This window comes from Mizuhopecten yessoensis, unplaced genomic scaffold (assembly GCF_002113885.1).
Source record: "Mizuhopecten yessoensis strain PY_sf001 unplaced genomic scaffold, ASM211388v2 scaffold4849, whole genome shotgun sequence".
Taxonomy (NCBI): domain Eukaryota; kingdom Metazoa; phylum Mollusca; class Bivalvia; order Pectinida; family Pectinidae; genus Mizuhopecten; species Mizuhopecten yessoensis.
The window spans coordinates 70,897-86,672 of NW_018405752.1; the positions used below are offsets into that span (position 1 = coordinate 70,897).

At 38.3% G+C, this 15,776-nt stretch overlaps 2 protein-coding genes across 2 annotated transcripts; one reads left to right on the top strand and one right to left on the bottom strand.

Annotated features, from left to right (window-relative positions):
- The first annotated feature begins 1,283 nt into the window (after window positions 1-1,283).
- Window positions 1,284-10,013, top strand: LOC110449981. The gene is made up of 5 exons (XM_021497174.1): window positions 1,284-1,451; window positions 1,628-1,724; window positions 2,183-2,318; window positions 3,982-4,274; window positions 8,747-10,013. The coding sequence occupies exons 1-4, from the start codon at window positions 1,369-1,371 to the stop codon at window positions 4,272-4,274; spliced, it is 609 nt and encodes a 202-aa protein (XP_021352849.1). The 5' UTR covers window positions 1,284-1,368; the 3' UTR covers window positions 8,747-10,013.
- A 117-nt stretch (window positions 10,014-10,130) lies between these two features.
- Window positions 10,131-12,911, bottom strand: LOC110449975 (rac-like GTP-binding protein ARAC11). The gene is made up of 3 exons (XM_021497167.1): window positions 12,170-12,911; window positions 11,765-11,823; window positions 10,131-11,454 (listed from the first exon to the last, which is right to left on the bottom strand). The coding sequence occupies exons 1-3, from the start codon at window positions 12,315-12,317 to the stop codon at window positions 11,068-11,070; spliced, it is 594 nt and encodes a 197-aa protein (XP_021352842.1). The 5' UTR covers window positions 12,318-12,911; the 3' UTR covers window positions 10,131-11,067.
- Between the last annotated feature and the right edge of the window lie 2,865 nt (window positions 12,912-15,776).

The window sequence follows — 15,776 nt, forward strand, 5'->3', positions numbered from 1 at the left end:
ATTCCCGCTTCAATTGGGAACCGTCGGAACTTTCCGTAAACGAGAAAATGGGCGTTTACGTAAAGTGCCGACGGTTCCCGATTGCTTTAGCTTGTGTTTCAAGAAAACTTCAAAATCTGTAGACTTAAAAACTGTTGGCTATTTGCAAAACAAATATGCATTAAGTCTACTCTATACGTTATATTGAGTCAAGTAACGGTTGGAGAATTCAAAACATGGTGGGAATCATGAAACGTTTTATCGGGTCTGCCGAAAAAAAGGACGGGCGAAAGAGTGGACGGAATTTAAGACGCCATATTAGAATGTTAGTTCAATTTTTTTTTTTTAATTAGTGCTAAGCGAAATGAAATTAGCCGTCAACAGGGGTCAAATTTAAATTTATGGGTGGTTACTTTTTGAACACCCCGACCCTTACGGGACATCGTAAGGAAATTCACCTAGGTCCCATTTTTATCATGGTTCCATTTGGCACGTACAATGCAGTTGGGTACGAAAAGATATCGCCGGAGTAATTTAGTAAACGGCGACTAGTTCTAAGGTGGATAACTGCATATGTTATATATGTGAAACTCAAGTGTGCTGCTGCTTTTATTTCAATTTGCGCAATGGTTCGACACACTGCGCAAGACCTGTGTCGCTTGTCCAGATTTCAACTCCTAGTCCAACAATATTTTAGGAAACACATATGTGATCCCGGCTACATCGCAGAAGTACATGTACTTTATTTTCGTTGTGTCTTCAATCTCTGATGGAAACACATACCGTGTGTCCGTTTTTATGAAACCGTTCTCATGCTCAAGCATGGATTTTGTGCTCAAGCTTAATTTCTTGTTTCAACTATAGATTATCTCAAGAAATCTAATTTTGTCATTGAGCTGGAAAAAAAATTGAAGGCCGTATACTGTTTCCAAAGTTTAATTTGACTTTTTCATCGTTTGACATGACTTAAGTGAGTTACAGGAAAACTGGTTTGAGCACATAGTCTATGCTTGAGCATGAGAACGATTTCATGAATACGGGCCCAAGCGTCACTTGTCCTGTGTTCGAATTTTAGTGGAATTCTAAGGTAAACATATCCTGTCGCTGTTAGTCCCGAATTCGACTCCTATTAGAATCACTCACTGCCGCTTGTCCAGGGTTCGATTCATAAAAGAGCATATGTTGGTACCATAAACATTGTCACCAACGTGTAACCGCTTGCACTTATTAGGTCAAAGACAATAGCATGACGTCATGATTGGTACAATAGAGATACCCACTTGTGACGTCAAATACTTGTTGCTAAGCTGCTTAGCAATCGGCGAAGGCGGAGATGACCAGTCTCTCCCCTGATATTTACTTCTTTTGTTTAAATCTTCGATTACCACAATGAATATCAGTTTATTCTTGATATTTGTGGTAATGATGTGCGCCATGCACCAAGGGCCTGCTGTATATCGGGACCTTACGTGGTAAGTTTGGATCAGACATGGTAAGCTAGAATCTTATATGTTATTCTTTGACTTGACATTATGAAAAGATCTCGCGGATCTCAAATGAACGTCAATAACCTTTTCAAGTTTACGATTGTGTTGTCATTAAATGTTTAGAAATATTTACTCCTTACTTTATAATTTTAACTCTGCAGCGTGGAGCCCGAGCCAGGACATGCCAAAAGATTGTTTTATTATTTCACCGCAAGTGAAATCGAGAAAGTCTGTCCAACGGTTACCGATCTGACATGGGTAAGGATTACATATTGGTTCATTGGTTCATTGCTGGTGAAACCGTTGCAAGCGTCAATTCGCTCCTTGAGGTGCTTCTTAATACTATCCACTTCACATCCGGTTGCATTTGGAGGGATATTTTTAATGTTAATGACTGTCATGAAAACGACAACAGCTTTTACTTTACTAATAGTTAAGTAAGCTTATTCCTGTGATGATGTTTAACTGATTCTACTTCTCATCAATTTATTATATACCTGGTATATTTTACGCGTGTGCATTCCGTTTTGCATGTTTTTCTTGTGTGTATTTCGCAATATTGTAAGCCACTAGCTATGCTTAGTTAGCGTCCAGTTGTGACAAAAACGGCCTTCTTCTCCATTGTCCGTATCTTAGGAATTTGCGCGTTTTTGAACATTGAATGCTTGTATTATATTACGATTCCCTGCAAATAATTTTGATTTGATTTATTCAAGCGAATTGGAAATGTGGTATTCTATAATCTGCTGTGTGTGCTTCTTACCCTGCTGTTGGGCTATGCGTCGTCGATCAGAGAAATCGTCAAAGAGAAATGGTCAGCCGCCGTGTCAATGTTCCGAGAATGGATAACTCGTAAGTAACCAGCGAATGTTAAATATTAAATAAAGCAGCAGTCTAATGAAAGTATCAGTTTTCTCACTTTCACCTCCAGCGTTCTGTTTACCTTGTAATTAAGACGTTTTCAAAAATAAATGTACAAAACTACCTTAACGCGCCACCTTGCGGATTATACACGTTTGCTAGCTTGGAAACTATTACAAAATCTTGCATACCTGTATTCTCAGAGCAATGTGTTGATTAAAAATTAAAGCGAATTGTTTGGTAACGTACAGTGTAATTGTAATCTTGACAGACTTTAATCTCAGAGTAGTTCTATGGTCAAGATACAAGATACAAGAAGCTGTATTTAGTGTCTTACATGGCATAACATTGAAACATTAGCTCTTTGGAGTTATTTTTACGACAAAAATAAGTATAAAAACAGAGTAATAACAAGGTAAAAAGCATGCTAGTAAAAAAGGTAGGATTATGCAGCAAAACTACATACATTGAACTACTAAAATAATCAGAAAACAGTTTGATGATAGAACATGCATGTTAAAAAGCAGGAACAGTATAACGTACTTATAATAACATAAGCAGAAATCATTAACATAAAACATATAAAAACATTTAGCAAGCACATATTTCATATATATCACAGATGGTTAATACAATATTTTATATTGGTAAATGATGGAATAAAATACTCAGAAAAATTAAAGTGAAGTAAGAAGCAAAATAAAAGCAAAAAATCAAATAAAAATGGGGGATCAATAAGATGAAAGTCAGGAACATATAGAACACTGGCAGAGGTCACCTTCCCAGGTGTGCAACAGCCTACAGAAAACCTTGTAGTTTTCTGCTTGTCTAATCTCATTTGGTAGGCTATTCCACACCTGCATGGGCGGCTTCGAAACGAACAGATTTCTTACCATATGTGGTAGAATTTACTCTTGGTATAGTCACAGTGTCAACTTTCCTGAAATTATATAAAACTTGGTTCTTGTTGATAAGACTCTCTAAGAATTCTGGAGCAATATTATTTAAAATATTGTTTACTTCCTTGGCCATGGTCTTCAGCCTACATATATGTAAAAATTATAATTTATTTCTAGCTAAAAGATCTTTAATCGAGGAGCTATAATCATTATCAATAAAACGTAAAGCTCTTTCTTGTATCTTTTCGATTTTTCTGGTATTTCTAATACTGCAAAAATGCCATGAAAGAGGACAAAAATCAAAATTAGATAAAACAAAAGATTTAAAAATGGTGACTTTGCCTTTTTTTGTCAGGTGATTTCCAATTCTCTTGAGTATACATAGTTGTTTGGAAGCCTTCCTACATAAGTTTGCTATATGATTTTCAAATTTTAGATCACTGTCAATTTCAACCCCAAGTAAAGTCACACGATCTGTACATGTAATTTGGTGATCTCCAATATTGAAAGATGAAATTTGCTCTTTTGATTTCTTTCCTATGCAGATGTCATATTGAAAGAACGGGAACCACTTTCTATAAGCCTTGTTATTTGTCAGATTTGTGTGTCTGGAACCAGTCAGATAGGTAACTGTCAGTCCCGGGTTCCATTCTGATAAAATAGTAGGAGCATAGAAAGTAATGTTTTGTGTATCAAAAACTTAAACCCTGGATTTCGAACATTTTTCTCGACATATTAAATATTTGTTTGTACAGATCCTTCCCTCTGTCGTCACTGCGGTGCTGCCCCTTGTCAGGTTAAAAGGAGATCCTTGTGGAACCCCTCCGGTACTCGTAAGAAAGACAAGGCGAATTTCGCAAAAAGATCAAACGCCATGATGTTGTTTTACTATGGACTAGATTTGTCCGTGGTACTGATCAAAGAGCTGCCATGGAATGACCTGTACTGGAAGAGGAAGTTCGTTCAGCATTTTGAGGAGGAGCATATGGTGTTGTTCCCACTGTGCATCCAGCGTCATATCAACTACTGGTACCCTGTCCCTCGCTAGGTATGCACTCTGTCCCTACACTGGTACTATGTCCCTCGCTTGATTGGTGTTATATCCCTCTCCAGACCCCTTGCTAAATTGGTACTATGTCCCTCCCTATGTACTATGTTCCTTGATGGGCTGGTACTATGTCCCTGCTAAGTACCCTGTCCCTCGCTAGGAACACTGTCACTCACAATTCTATGTCCTTTGCTAGGTAGGTACTATATCCCTCTCTAGGTACCATGTCCCTCCCTAAGTTGTTACTATATCCCTCTCTAGATTCCATGTCCCTCCCTAAGTTGGTACTATATCCTTCTCTTCTCTAGGTACCATGTCCCTCGCTAAGTTGGTACTATATCCTTCTCTTCTCTAGGTACCATGTCCCTCGCTACGTTGGTACTATATCCCTCTCTAGGTACCATGTCCCTCCCTTGGTTGGTGCTATGTCACTCTCTAGGTACCATGTCCCTCGCTACGTTGGTACTATATCCTTCTCTAGGTACCATGTCCCTCGCTAAGTTGGTGCTATATCCTTCTATAGGTACCATGTCCCTCGCTAAGTTGATACTATATCCCTCTCTAGATACCGTGTCCCTCCCTAAGTTGGTACTATATCACTCTCTTGGAACCATGTACCTCTCTAAGTTGGTACTATATCCCTCGCTTGGTACCATGTCCCTCTCTAAGTTGGTACTATGTCCCTCTCTATGTACCATGTCATACCATGTCCCTCCCTAAGTTGGGTCCCTCCCTACGTAGGTACTATATCCCTCCATACATACCATGTCCCTCCCCAAGTTGGTACTATATCCCTCTCTAGGCACCATGTCCCTCCCTACGTAGGTACTATATCCCTCCATACATACCATGTCCCTCCCTAAGTTGGTACTATATCCCTCTCTTGGTACCATGTCCCTCTCTAAGTTGGTACTATATCCCTCTCTATGTACCATGTCCCTCCCTAAACTGGCGCTATATCCCTCTCTAGATACCATGTCCCTCCCTAAGTTGGTACTATATCCCTCTCTACGTACCATGTCCCTAGCTAAGTTGGTACTATATCCCTCTCTAGGTACTATGTCCCTCCCTAAGTTGCTACTATATCCCTCTCTAGGTACTATGTCCCTCCCTAAGTTGCTACTATATCCCTCTCTAGGTACCATTTCCCTCCCTAAGTTGGTACTACATCCCTCTCTAGGTACCATGTCTCTCCCTAAACTGGAGCTATGTCCCTCTCTAGGGACCATGTCCCTCCCTAAGTTTGTACTATATCCCTCTCTAGGTTCCATGTCCCTCCCTTAGTTGGTACTATATCCCTCTCCAGGTACCATGTCCCTCCCTAAGTGGGTACTATATCCCTCTCTAGATACCGTGTCCCTCCCTTAGTTGGTACTATTATATCCCTCTCTAGATATCATGTCCTTCCCTAAGTTAGTACTATATCCTTCTCTAGGTACCACGTCCCTCCCTAAGTTGGTACTATACTCTCTAGATACCATGTCCCTTGCTAAGTTGGTACTACGTGTCCCTCCCTACGTAGGTACTATATCCCTACATACATACCATGTCCCTCCCTAAACTTGCGCTATATCCCTCTCTAGATACCATATCCCTCCCTTAGTTGGTACTATTATATCCCTCTCTAGATATCATGTCCCTCCCTAAGTTGGTTCTATATCCCTCTCTAGGTACCTTGTCCCTCCCTAAGTTGGTACGATACTCTCTAGATACCTTGTCCCTCCTTAAGTTGGTACTATATCCTTCTCTAGGTACCACGTCCCTCCCTAAGTTGGTACTTTATCCCATTCTAGGAACCATGTCCCTCCCAAAGTTGGTACTATATCCCTCTCCAGGTACCATGTCCCTCCCTAAACTTGCGCTATATCCCTCTCTAGATACTATGTCCCTCCCTAAGTTGCTACTATATCCCTCTCTAGGTATCATGTCTCTCCCTAAGTTGGTACTATATCCATGTCCCTCCCTTAGTTGGTACTATTATATCCCTCTCTAGATACCATATCCCTCCCTAAGTTGGTACTACATCCCTCTCTAGGTACCATGTCATACCATGTCCCTCCCTAAGTGGGTACTGTATCCCTCTCTAGGTACCATTTCCCTCCCTAAGTTGGTACTACATCCCTCTCTAGGTACCATGTCTCTCCCTAAACTGGAGCTATGTCCCTCTCTAGGGACCATGTCCCTCCCTACATTGGTACTATATCCCTCTCTATGTCCCATGTCCCTCCCTAAACTGGCGCTATATCCCTCCCTAGATCCCATGTCCCTCCCTAAGTTGGAACTATATCCCTCTCTACGTACCATGTCCCTCGCTAAGTTGGTACTATATCCCTATCTAGGTACCATGTCCCTCCCTCAGTTGGTACTATATCCCTCCCTAGATACCATATCCCTCCCTTAGTTGGTACTATTATATCCCTCTCTAGATACCATATCCCTCCCTTAGTTGGTACTATTATATCCCTCTCTAGATACCATGTCCCTCCTTAAGTTGGTACTATATCCCTCTGTATGTACCATGTCCCTCCCTAAACTTGCGCTATATCCCTCTCTAGATACCCTGTCCCTCCCTAAGTTGGTACGATACTCTCTAGATACCTTGTCCCTCCTTAAGTTGGTACTATATCCTTCTATAGGTACCATGTCCCTCCCTAAACTGGCGGTAGATCCCTCTCTAGATACCATGTCGCTCCCTAAGTTGGTACTATATTCCTCTCTAGGTACCATATCCCTCCCTAAGTTGGTACTATACTCTCTAGATACCATGTCCCTTGATAAGTAGGTACTACGTGTCCCTCCCTACGTAGGTACTATATCCCTACATACATACCATGTCCCTCCCTAAGTTGGAACTATATCCCTCTCTAGGTACGATGTCCCTCCCTACGTATGTACTATATCCCTCTCTAGGTGCCATGTCCCTCCCTAAGTTGGAACTATATCCCTCTCTAGGTACGATGTCCCTCCCTACGTGGGTAATATATCCCTCTCTAGGTACCACGTCCCTCCCTAAGTTGGTACTATACTCTCTAGATACCATGTCCCTTGATAAGTAGGTACTACGTGTCCCTCCCTACGTAGGTACTATATCCCTACATACATACCATGTCCCTCCCTAAACTGGCGCTTTACCCCTCTCTAGGTACCATGTCCTTCCCTAAGTTGGTACTATATCTCTCTCTAGGTACCATGTCCCTGGCTAAGTTGGTGCTATATCCCCCTCTAGGTGCCATGTCCCTCCCTAAGTTGGAACTATATCCCTCTCTAGGTACCTTGTCCCTCCCTAAGTTGGTACTACATCCCTCTCTAGGTACCATGTCTCTCCCTAAACTGGAGCTATGTCCCTCTCTAGGGACCATGTCCCTCCCTACATTGGTACTATATCCCTCTCTACGTACCATGTACCTAGCTAAGTTGGTACTATATCCCTATCTAGGTACCATGTCCCTCCCTCAGTTGGTACTATATCCCTCTCTAGATACCATATCCCTCCCTAAGTTGGTGCTATATCCCTCTCTAGATACTATGTCCCTCCCTAAGTTGGTACTATATCCCTCTCTAGGTACCGTGTCCCTCCCTAAGTTGGTACTATATCCCTCTCTAGGCACCATGTCCCTCCCTACATTGGTACTATATCCCTCTCTAGGTACCATGTCCCTCCCTAAGTTGGTACTATATCCCTCTCTAGATATCATGTCCTTCCCTAAGTTAGTACTATATCCTTCTCTAGGTACCATGTCCCTCCCTTAGTTGGTACTATATCCCTCTCTAGGTACCATGTCCCTCGCTAAGTTGGTGCTACATCCCTCTCTAGGTACCATGTCCCTTGCTTAGGAGGTACTATATCCCTCTCTAGGTACCATGTCCCTCGCTAAGTTGGTGCTACATCCCTCTCTAGGTACCATGTCCCTTGCTTAGGTGGTACTATATACCCCTAACTAGCTACTCCTCCCTGACTAGGTGGGTTTACCTTCTCTAGGTACCATGTCCCTCCCTAAGTTGGTATTATATCCCTCTCTAGGTACCATGTCCCTCCCTAGGTTGGTGCTATATCCCTCTCTAGGTACCATGTCCCTCCCTAAGTTGGTCCTATATCCCTCCCTAGGTACCATGTCCCTCCCTAAGTTGGTACTTTATCCCATTCTAGGAACCATGTCCCTCCCTAAGTTGGTACTATATCCCTCTCTAGGTACCATGTCCCTCGCTACGTTGGTACTATATACCCCTAACTAGCTACTCCTCCCTGACTAGGTGGGTTTACCTTGACCTCGATAGGTAGGTTCCTCCGCAAAATTAAAAAAAAATTGGGATAGATTGTTTTGATTTTGAATAATCAATTTCATAGATATATTTTTAATTAATTTTCCTTAATGCCAAAACTACGATGAATGACAACATAATCTGCAGTGGAAAACGGACAGGTTGTGCATAACGCTTGCATACGATTTTGTTATTTCTTTATTTCGTTGCAGTTTCGTTACGGCGTTCAAAGAGAAGAATGTGGATTGCAGTCAGTGATGGAATAGAAGTTTGAGATTGACATCAGATTTTATTGTCTAAGTTGATTTGGGTCACGATCCGATCCGATTGAAACGGTGTTTGGCCAATGTTATAGTGAACCTTATATTTGTTATATTGAATTGTAACTCTGGATCTTGACCACTAGTGGTTTCGTGAAAGACTGAACCGATACCTGATGAATTGGCCATTTATAACTTAGCTAGTATTGTCCAGCAGTGGTCCAATATATAAATTTCGATTGTGTTTGTGTGATTGGTCAGTTGCTAACATGGCCATTAGGTGATTTGAGTTATTGTGGAGCGGGAACGTTGACTAAGTAGCATTGGTCGGTTCGAAGTCGGTTCGCCTTATATAAATGTTCCCGGTATTTATTACATTAGTAAGTTAGAACGATGTCGATCTTAATTGTTTATTAGTGTTTTGAGAAAAAATTGTCAATTACTCAACGTATAGGTCAGCTCAAACCACCAGTGGTTCCACGCTGATTACGGCTATCATTTCGAAAGTTTTTAACTCTGTCACATCTTGAAAGCTATCGGTCCCTCGTACATTTATGCTAGGCTTAGTATTTTTTTGCGTATCAAAATGGATTTATTCTGCAATGACCGCCAATGGCATGGTCCGATGGTGTTGTCGTGGTCAGTTATACACACAGTCAAACTGACCAACAGGTTCTGTAAAGTTACCAACATGCATAATTCTGTTCATTTTGTACTGGTCAGTTTTGCTTTTGCGAATGTGTGTAGTAACAATCATTTGGTCAATAAAAATCTTCAAATTGATTTTCGTGTCAATCATACATTTTTGTAACCATCGTTTTAAATATCATGCATTGAAGTGAGACTGTGCTTGTATTACCGATACCTCGGCCCGTATTAATGAAACCGTTCTCATGCTCAAGTATGGATTCTGTGCTCAAACCAACTCTGTTACTCGCTTAAATAATGTGGCACGATCAAAAAGTCAAATATTAACATTGAAGTTATACTTCGGCTTTAAGACTACATAACTCTTCCAAATCATTGACAAAATGTTTATTTGACATTTATCACTGGAACAAGATAATAATCTGGGTTTGAGCATGAGAACGTCTCAGTGAATACGGTCTCTTGATTTACGGACATCTTCTAAATTCTTTATGCATCACTGTATATTTTTGAAAAAGCTGATTTATCTGTCTATATCTCCGTATTTTACAGATACACTGTCATATCTGACTATATCATGAAGTCCACACTGATGTTCGGTATATGTATATATATAAACATACATGAACATGTACGATGTATATTATATAAAAAATAAAAAATAAATAAAAACACTTCATGTCCTTAGCACTTTTATTTCATCAAAGAGATTTTTCATGTTTATTTCACCGCACTATCTCAGAAAGATGTATTTCCATTATTAAAAAAACTAAAATCGTACAGAATAGAGACGAAATGATATATATGAAATGAAATTCTCTTTAGGAAGATTAAATTTGGTTTAGCATTGAATAGTTTATTACAAAATGTAAAATATTAGTAGAGAGAGAGAGAGAGTCCTTTCTTATAGTATTTCATTAAATTCTTCATCCATCAATATGACAAAGGGGAAATTAAAATAAGAAATACAATCCCAAACAAAACATTTATTCAATAAATAATTTGTCAAAAAATATATAACAAATATGAACATTGTATATTTTCCATGAATACCACATACTTTGACAATGGATGTACTATCAGCAGCAATACACTTCAAAGCGATATAACATACAAATCGCCGTCGTTGTGTTGAAATGAAGCAGATAACTTACACATATCAGTCCCTGCAGACGCAAAAATGAGGTCTCTATAAACACACACATCAAACACTTAACTCTGATCACTCAATAATCTAAATTAAATTTCACCTCTGTATTTAGGCTTCGTAAGTTCATACAATACAAATAAAACTTAGGTAAGCTGGAATCTTTATAACATTTATCGTAAATGCGCAGTTGTTTAAGATTGGTTGGGTTAAAGACAAATAATTATCGTTAATCATTCAAAAAGTACAATTAAAAACAATATATTTAAAAAAACGAATTTCCGGAATAAAACAGTAGGTATAGACATTTAAATGATAAGTGCCGCACTTCTTTCATGCAAATCAAAAAATAATCATCAAAATAAAGATATTCAAAACAAACTGGCGTGACGTTAAGCTGACTAAACTTGAACATATGGGCCTAGGTCGTCTATATAATCATCACAGCTTGGTAGCTTTTAAAATATTGGAGTGAACCTTATTTCGTTCCAAAAATTCTTTGAACAATACTATGCTTTTTCTTCTTCTGTTTCAAAACACATTGAACAACATCCTCGAATACGCATTGAACATTGTCTTGATTTGACGATGAACATTCGATGAAACTGCACGCACCAATTTCCTCCGCCATGTTATGTCCCTCTGTCTTACTGACAGGAATATCCTGATCAAGGTCTATTGATTCTCGTAGGTCTATCTGAGTGGCAACTAACACAAAGTTCACTCGTTTTCCCATGATATTCGTCACTTCCGGTAGCCATTTTGATTTGATATGTTCAAACGAGTCTCTGTCCATCACACTGTAGCACAGGGCAAATACGTCACTGTCTTTATAGGCAAACAAACGGATACTGGCATGGTCAGGCTGTAAATGTAAAGACACAGTAAAATATACGGAAATATCTTATAGAAAACACATATCTTTATAGCATAGAATCAAACTTTCCAAAGTACCATTACAAGATTCAGAATTGGTAATCAATAGGTATATCTGGAAAATTAAAATATTTTTTAAAAACAACATTCTTTAAAACAAAAGTTTTCTTTTTAGATATAAGCAAAGAAATTTCAGAATTTTCAAAGAACAAATCATGTTTTGAATCATTCATCTTGGGAATACTATGTATGTATCATTGTAAAAATTGTTGTAACAGTTTGATATGTTTTAGACTTACCTTACTAGAACAGTCAAATATGCTAATCGTGAACTCTTGATTTGAATATGTTGATGTACCTGGAATGAAAAAAAAGGTAAATTATAAAATTGTAAGAAAGTATAATGAAATTTAAGGGGAAAATGTATTTAAACAATCTTGTAATTTAATATAGTAATCGGGGAAACAAATACAAGGAGAGTGAACATTAAAGCGACGAAAGTATTGGATTGTTTTTGAATTGAGAAAAATGTTTTATGTAAACGGTAGCTTCAGTAACTGGATGGCATTTTGATGTAACATCTTAAAGGTTTGGTAAAGAAAACAAATTGAAATATATGATAATATAATCCATTTTTAAAAAATCGGTGAAAAGTATTTCAAATAAAAAGTATTTAGATATTAAAGTCCTTTTCATATATTTACCTGCATAATTGTCGAACACAGTGTCAGGTGGAGGTGTATTATTTGTCCGGTCTGTGTAAGTCCTTATTAGCGATGTTTTTCCGATGGCTGCATCTCCCACCAACGTACATTGTAGACACCTGGTCTCAGTAGAACCGGTATTAACCATGGTGTCTTCTGTATCTGTAATTGTCTTCCGTGGATTATTAGTGATACTCCCTTTCACTGTTCAAGCTAAATCCTCGCCTTTGGTAATTAATTAATACTTTTTCTCAAATGGCAGCCCATATATTTGAAAAACGTAACCCTGGTGTTTGGTCCACTTCTGTTTGGCATTCCACAAGTTTAATGAAGAACCGTATAATTTCCACTCTCTCCTAGACTGACAAACGGTACTGTGTATCGCACACTCGTAGCTAGCCTTGTTTATATAGCCGACCGATCACGGAAAGTGTTTACTCTAAATTTTCCAAAACACTATATCACGTATCCTATCGTCTTGTCATTGTGCTGTGTGTTATTTACACAAAGAGCCGTACTTATAAGCAGTGTCTGGAGTAAGAGGCCAAACCCACCTAACAGCTAATGATAACAAATAAATCAGATTCAGAGCAAAATCATCCCACACAAATTATTTTGCCAAAATCTTCCTTTTGTCCCACGGGAGCTCCCTAGGTTCATATATCTCCGGGAATGTCAGTTAGTGCAGAGATGGCGAGCTCTGCATGGGAATGGCCTGTAAACGCTGGGCATCAATATCTGTATAGAAAGCTCTAAAGCCCCAATACACACAGCCGATGCTGAAGACTCGCAGAACCCATTATAACGGAACAGTTATTGTTTCTATGTGTTAAGTAACCTACGTAAGCGGAACAGAATTTGATTTTTTGTTATAACTGTTAACAATTTTTTGTGGAGTGTGGGAGTGTAAAAATATGTCGGGCGTCATGGTATAACAGGTTTTTTCCATTAAGACAATTATCTATTTAATTACAATGAGTTTACCATATGGTTATATCAGTCTGGTCTTTATAGTAGCTCACGATTCGTGTTTGTAATACGGCTTTCATCTGAGAAACAACTGTTTTTTAATTTGACACCAGACAGTTTTATGAAAACCTTACTTCCTCGTAACGTCTTTACACTTTTCAAGTATAGCGTAAAACGGTACAGAATGCGTAACTATGCTTCCTCAATGAATATAGACTTCCGGCTCCGTTATCTCCTTAATTGACCGATTTTCCATTTAGAGGTTCTACATTCTAGGCTTCTTTGGAGATACTACAATTGAACCCAATACATATGTAATTGATTAATTATGTGATTTAGGTACTAAGTATGTGATATGTTGACTTATTAACCTAATTAATATGTTATTTCTGGAACCATCGAGCTACTGAATGTGATTTTGTGTATTGAGTTACTTAAGTGGAATTGGTGAACTGAGTTACGGAATATTGGTAGACTGAGTTACTGATATGCTATTTGTGCATTGAGTTACTAAATATGAGTTTGGTGGAATGAGTAACTAAATATGAGTTTGGTGGAATGAGTAACTAAATATGAGTTTGGTGGAATGAGTAACTAAATATGAGTTTGGTGGACTGAGTTACTGACTAATTGGGAGAATGGGTTAATAAAGTGATAGAATGGTGGATTATTTGATACCGTGATTGATTTAATGACATCAATTTATTTATTTACTTGTACTTTATTAATTTTATATTTATCGTCCTGTTTTGTTTACATATTCATTGTTTAACATATTGATTGCGTGAACGATTGTTCTATATATATATATATATAAAAGATATAATCAGTGTTCAAAACTGTATAACGACATGGTAGAAAAATAATTAAAAATAACAATGTTTCAAAATTTAATGTCTTGCTAACGTATATCTGTTAACTGAAACGTTTTGATCTGTTCGGTGTTGACTTAAGTTAAATAATAGATTAATGCAGCTATTATGCATTACATTCAAAACCCGTCTTAGTTATGACGTAAGCAAATTAATCATTCGTCAATAATTTGTTGTCAATTTCTGCTTGAAATAAACAAAAAGTAATGGTATATCATTAACTGGGTTCTTTATTGATTAAACTGTAAGGGGGTGTTACCGATCAGTCATTGCCTACACCTTAAACAGGTGAACAACCTCATCAAATATCCGTCATCATTGAAATCCTTGCACCCGCCCTAAAACATATTTACCAATGTACATGTACAGGAGAAATAAATTCTTGCACTCCCTTCGTTCGCTGACCCCCGAACTGTTGACACTTAAAAGCGAGAAACGTTCGTGACTTCTAAACATTCACTCTCTCAATGGTATACTTACCCCTCTCCTATTAAACCACAGACGCATGCAACATGTGAACTCCCTTTGCGAACATCAATATGTTTGTACTACAAAAGCCCACTATATACATGCATTTTACTCTATGACTTCATAAACAACTCGACTGTTCACGAGAACCCTCTTCACAGATGTTCTCTTTTCGATAGGTGTCAATGTTCTGTGTATTGCTAAAGGGAAATAATGTTCTAACGAAACGTAATTTGTTATACGTTCGTTTAACTGTCATTAATTCATTTTTTTCTTTGCATTTCAGATATTTTACTACGCTTAGGTCTTGCAATACCTATCCCAATTTCCGATTGTTTTATGCGTGGACGCAACAACCTCTTTTATCAGATCGATGTTTGGCCCGCTCTCTGGTATAGAATAATAAAATTGACTGATTTCAACTGAGGCAATTACGTTTACATGGAATATTTGAAAATGTAAATTTATCATTTTGTCTTAGATAAAATAACTATGTGCCAGTCCTTATCTTAATTCAAAAATACCTTATTATTTTGCACTTGCATTTTCATCAGACGTGTAAGTGGTTATACAATAAATGAAAATATGAGTTATTGCGATGTTTGTATTAAGCAAGAGCAAACCCACCCATAAAACGTAGCCGGAAGCACATGCTGCATGATAATGGAACTACTTATTGGTACGTTGACCTATCCTAGAGAGAAAATGCGTAAACACTAGCTTTGTGAAACAGTTGGCTACCTATTGTTGCAGTATACCCCTGAGATAGAATAAATATTTAAAAATGGGGCATGTTAAAACAGTAGGCTACTTATTGACGGAGTAACTTCCTGATATAGAACGAACACCTAGAAATGGGGCCTGCTAAAGCAGTAGGCTACTTATTGGTTCAGTAACCTTCTGATATAGAACAAGTATATGAACATTAGCTGTGTAAAACCTTTAGGCCACTTCTTGGTACAGTCACCTACAAATACAAGAAGTAAATGGTCATTGACTGTGTAAATCAGTTGATTGATTTTTGGTATAGTAACCCCTGACTTGATTCTAACTTACTGAAGACATCTCCAGTAGAAAGAGGTATTATCATAATGACCACTGCTTTTGTCGTTAGAAATATCCGGATGTTTGAATTCCATGTGTTCAATTTACGAGCAAAGTTCTGTTAGACAAGAAACTTTATAATTGACTATTTCATTTTTAATCGTTAACAACATGATCAATTCTTACGAGACTATTTTTGGTAACTTTTTTCAGAACCTAACAGCAAGTAAAACCATAAACATGAATGCGAATTC